Source organism: Adiantum capillus-veneris, chromosome 5 (genome assembly GCF_014529385.1).
Source record: "Adiantum capillus-veneris isolate H3 chromosome 5, ASM1452938v2, whole genome shotgun sequence".
NCBI lineage: Eukaryota > Viridiplantae > Streptophyta > Polypodiopsida > Polypodiales > Pteridaceae > Adiantum > Adiantum capillus-veneris.
The window spans coordinates 599,915-604,775 of NC_140935.1; the positions used below are offsets into that span (position 1 = coordinate 599,915).

A 4,861-nucleotide genomic window follows, 5' to 3' on the forward strand; every position below is an offset into this window, starting at 1 on the left:
TATTGGATCTTGTTGATATTGATATAGGTGGACTTCTACCTTCATCGAGGTCACAATATCATTATTTCATTACGTTTATTGATGATTACTCACAATATACCACTAGTTTTCTACTTTGACCAAAATTTGAGGCCTTATTTGTTTTCAAACAATTTCACGAGACTGCAAAACTTCGAACTAGTCGTCGCCTCAAGAACCTTGGCAGTGACAATGGAGGTAAATATGTTTCTTGAGAGTTTGCAAGTTACTGCGTTGACATGGTACTTATCATGAACACATTATTCCATATTCACCTCAACAGAACGCTGTTGTTGAACAAAAGAATCACATTATTCTCAATGTTGTAAGATGTATGTTGTTTCATTTTAGATTATCTCGTGTTTTTTGGGCTAAGGCTAATGTGACAGTAGTAATTTTTCAAAAAAATCTTCCTACTACTTCTCTTTCTCGTAAGATACCCTTCAGAGCATGGACAAGTTAACTTCTTTTTGTATCTCATTTTTTACGTTTGTACATGCTACCCCTTCTTTACGCTCTTCGTTGCTTGAGATTCTTTGACCACATCAATGAATATACATTGAATTCCTCTAACCCATCAATCCTTTGTGCATCATGCTCCCAAGTTTCAACAAGAAGTACATTCGTTTTGCTAGTTAGTTCATGTATGCAACTCCGCACATTCCATGGGCATCCATTGCAATTCCCAAAGCATAATTTCAATTGTACCTTGGCCTCATAGGTCACACGTCCCTGTTTGTTTGAGAAAATTGCCTCCTCTGAAGAAACTTAACTTTGTTGCTTAGATTGTTTTGGGTAAAGTGGGTCAATGTGCTCTTTAGACCCCTTGACCTGCTTAAAACCTCATTTGAACAATAGTTGTACAAAATTATCCGAGAAAAATGTAGGGTCAGAACTCAAATTTTAATAGTGAATAATTGTATACTGTGCCCAACCTTACAATATCTTGCCAAAATGTTTGGTATAAAATGATTTGAGATTAGATTGTTTTGGGTAGCTTTAAAATTTTGGGCAATATTTTTCTCTGTCAATACTTTGGGCTCTCCTTGCAAGGCATAAGACCTACCAGTAACGGAAAAAGTGACTTGTGCACAAAATGATTTGAGCTACCTCTAGTGCCCAGTTCTAACTTTTCATTCAAAAATAGAAACACAAGAATTTTGACCACAAGGACTAGATTTGTCCACGAACGATCAGTCAAGCTTCAAATCAAGACGACCAAGAATTTGAACTACATTGGAGGGGCTGCAGTGCTTACCAAAACAATATTAGCTGAAAATCTCAGGCATCGACCTAGCTTGGTAGATCTTTCAAAAGAGCATTAGCTGAGGAGATGCCTCTAGCTTAGATCAACCTAGAATAGGTTTCCCCTCGTGTCAGAGAGTATGTACATGTTTTTTAACTCTCGTGTGATGCCAACAGAAAAGTTGGTCATGTATTTTGACAATACGAGGTAAAGTTGGACCGCTCACAGCTCAGCCCCCAATGAGAGTTTTGGAGGTGGATCATCAAGCCAAGTCCAATGATTCCACTTGCCCAAACTATGACACATTTAATTTCCAACTTAAGCTCAACAAATTAAAGTCGAATGCAATCTGCACATCTGAGCATTATGTTCTTCCTACAAGGTATTGTAATTGTTCCTCAGCAGATTAAGCCAAAAGCCAGTGTCACAATTACAGTCAAAAAAGAAAAACATTGAAAACATCTTAAAGAACGAAATCGTTCAGAGTGGACCATGTTAAAGCTTTCCCCACACACAATATTTTTTGGTGCTAAAGGAGAACCCAGGATGCCAGTAAACATTTCTCTCCAAGTAGGCATCCTCAATTCACCTGATGAACAGTAAGGAGGGAGATACGGTTAACTTGACATGGTCTCCACCATAACAATCATGAATCAGCAATCAACTCTATACCAACTGTTCCAAGAAGTCAAAAACTTTTTTAGCAGTCACCATTGCCATCCAAATGAAACTTCTGAAACCATGGTTTCAAATGGCCTTGAATTACACAGCTTGACTAAACTTGTGGCATTGCTGCTCGTCAACCACGAGCCATGATAGCTGTACAAACCCTTGCATGAAGGAAGGAAGTCAAGACTTCAAATTCAGGAATTTGACATTTGCACCCCACCTCTACTTTTTCTCCACGAGACAAAGCTTGAGCAATATATTTTCCTTGCACTTCCACTACCTCCTTTGCAGTCCAGCTTGTAGTAGCAAATGCTCTGACCTCTCAACAATCTTTTGGAAGACTGGTGATGAGACTAGCAGGCAGACGAGTTTGTAGTGCAAGCCGACCTGGTTGATGCCCTCCACATGGCCCAGAGACGAGAAATTCGCCATAACTTCAGCACAGCTATGCAACAGAAAATGGTCAAGCCCTGTTATAGCCTTGTCTGTTCTTCGAAAGGTGAGAAATCAGAATCTTCCCCTGTGTCCAGTTCCGACTCTGAGCCAGAATCTGAGGCCCCACGACCATTTGTATCAACCTCCTCATGCGAATCAGAATTGGTCTCTGAAATAGAGTCAGACCCACACACAAAGGCATGATCTATATCAATGTCTTCGGACTCAGAATTGGACTCAGAATCCTGCACAGATGGCCTTGTTGGTTGCTCGTCTTCCGTGTCTGACCAGGAGCTGATATAACCTTCTGCTGGCTTTCCAGAGAACAACCCAGCTTCCTCTTTTGCCTTGTGTTCCCGATAAAGCGCAAGCTCTTTTTCTAATGACAATAGGTTTTTGGTAGTAGATTCAAGCGACTGCTGAAACTTTGCTTTGAACAGTGCCTGTGGAACATCAATTCATCACGGTGAGAAATACAATGTTGCATTCAACAGGTAACATTGGGCCAAGCACATTGCACAAACCCCACATATAGCCAAGAATTTACAGGGGTTTCTTCTGCACAAAAGTACCTAATGTGCCAAAGAGAGGTGTGTGCATGGCAGATGCATGTACCTGCAACTGCACACATATGTACGCACATGCACATGTCCGTGAATTATGCAAGAAGAGCTTAGAAGGTCGACAATGAGCAGCAGGGTGGGAGACAATTGTAAGAGTGGTTTCATAGCACCACTAAACAAGGTAAATTCATAATCAGAGGCAAAGAGTTACCTTTCTTTTGCTGAGAGTGTTCTTTGGTGTGAGATCTAGGGGCCTCGTATAGTTCCGTCCACGATACATTACAATGGTATCACCCTTTTGCACATCCACAACAATTCCACCACTCAACCGGGCTAGTTGCTCTCCGGTCTCATGGATTTCCTCTTTGGTATAGTTCTTGCACTTCACCTTGATAAGCTGATGCTTTTTCCAGTGGAGGTGCATGTTTAGAACTACCCCTCCAAACACCCCTCGCACACCCATAATCATGTAGTTTTTGTGCTTGTATCCTAACCTCTTGAGATAATGAAGCTCCTCCGCTGTTAGAGACTCTGGATCATGCCGTGCTGGAGGTAATGGCGGCAATTCATAATCCTTCAATGCCTCTTTTAGATCATGTATTTTTCTCTTCGCCTGATTGAGATATCACAGGAAAACAATAGGACAAAATGTGTCACACTTAAATGCATTGTAGCAAAAGACAACATTAAAACCAAGCCAAGGCATGTGACTTACTCGTTCAATTCTGGCCAGTAATTTCTGCTCATGGTCCATGTTCGCTTTCTTTATTTTTGTGACATACCTCAATTGCTTTAGCTTCTTAATGATGCCTCGCTTACTTTTTTTTTTCTTCTTCTTTTTCTTCTTGTCATGGCTCTTACTCTCTGTGCTGAACCTCAAAGCTTGAGTACTCAGTAAAAAAGGGGGTGACCTCATCAACCATTTTGTTTGGAAGGAATCATACGGCCTCCAAATGCTTGTGTCCACATTTGGATCCTTGCATAGGTACCCCATCGGACTACTCAATTCATTAGATTGCATAGGATGGTTAAAACATCCGCATGTCATAGACGTTTAATAACCTTGTCTACTTAATAAGTCAGTGCATAGGCAAAAGCATAAGCAATAGGTCTGATAAATGGGCACAACTACAATTTTGTTTTCTGCATTTGTTTAGTCATACACATAACTATGCCTCTGTGCATGCACACAAACACTTGCTCTTTCTTCCACCTGTCTCCCTGTGACATTAAAACTTCTCTTCTTCTTCTCAGTAGCGTAAAAAGAGAGTAGCATAAAAAACTTTGTACAGCATATGTGCCACACACATATACATAGTGAGCACCGTGTGTGTGCGCACGCACGTGCACGTGTTTGTGTCCGTGCAGCGTTTCTCTGTCTTAATAGAAGAAGACGAGCATTTGAATTGAGAAAAAGAGAAGAGGAGCAACCTGGACGGCGCCCGAGAAGCAGGCGCAGTGTCATGAGCAGTAGGAGTAAATGTTAAGAGAGAGGCCCTCCTCAACTGAAGGGCACGGGAGTGGGAGTGGAGCATCCTCATCCTCCAGAAGCTGCTAGCCATGGCGATGGCGAAATCAGAATGTCTTTCACCACATGAACCCTCGACGTACTGCCATCGTCTGTTGTATATAATGCATACTGCTCTATAGGGGACCTAGAATTGGAGAGAGCAAAATTTTTCTTTGGCTTTATTTGGGAGGCCTTGTGAGAAAATTTCACAAACTACCAATTGTCAACCTGATTCTGTAGAGCTTTTTCTAGAAATCGGTTGAAGATTCCAATGGAGGCTGCTGTGGCAATTTTGAAGCAACATCTGGCGTATGATGGCGAACATATGGTAGATAACAACGTAGTTGTTTGGGTCTCTACCAATGATGCCAATGCCAAGTCAATGATCACTAGCACTGCTTGGCACCACAACAAAGCATT

The 4,861-nt window shown here is 41.4% G+C and overlaps 1 protein-coding gene across 3 annotated transcripts; it reads right to left on the minus strand.

Annotated features, from left to right (window-relative positions):
* Window positions 1-1,647: 1,647 nt before the first annotated feature.
* Window positions 1,648-4,580, minus strand: LOC147456764 (CRM-domain containing factor CFM9, mitochondrial-like). Of its 3 annotated transcripts, none has more exons than XM_086511901.1 (4): window positions 4,363-4,580; window positions 3,647-3,929; window positions 3,143-3,544; window positions 1,648-2,811 (listed from the first exon to the last, which is right to left on the minus strand). In XM_086511901.1, exons 1-4 carry the CDS (start codon window positions 4,491-4,493, stop codon window positions 2,407-2,409), a joined length of 1,221 nt encoding a protein of 406 aa, XP_086368027.1. In that variant the 5' UTR covers window positions 4,494-4,580; the 3' UTR covers window positions 1,648-2,406. The 3 variants fall into 3 exon arrangements, with proteins under 3 accessions (XP_086368027.1, XP_086368028.1, XP_086368029.1); XM_086511902.1 differs by having other exon boundaries at window positions 3,647-4,152; window positions 4,363-4,501; XM_086511903.1 differs by having other exon boundaries at window positions 3,647-3,907; window positions 4,363-4,499.
* Window positions 4,581-4,861: the final 281 nt, after the last annotated feature.

What these genes read in the sequence shown, in the direction of transcription:
- LOC147456764 (XM_086511901.1), bottom strand. Translation starts at nt 4,493, where the DNA reads ATGGCTAGCAGCTTCTGGAGGATGAGGATGCTCCACTCCCACTCCCGT. An exon ending in GCTTCTCGGGCGCCGTCCAG is followed by an intron (nt 3,930 to 4,362) that starts GTTGCTCCTCTT and finishes TGAATTGAGTAG; the next exon opens with TCCGATGGGGTACCTATGCA. An exon ending in ACACTCTCAGCAAAAGAAAG is followed by an intron (nt 2,812 to 3,142) that starts GTAACTCTTTGC and finishes GATGTTCCACAG; the next exon opens with GCACTGTTCAAAGCAAAGTT.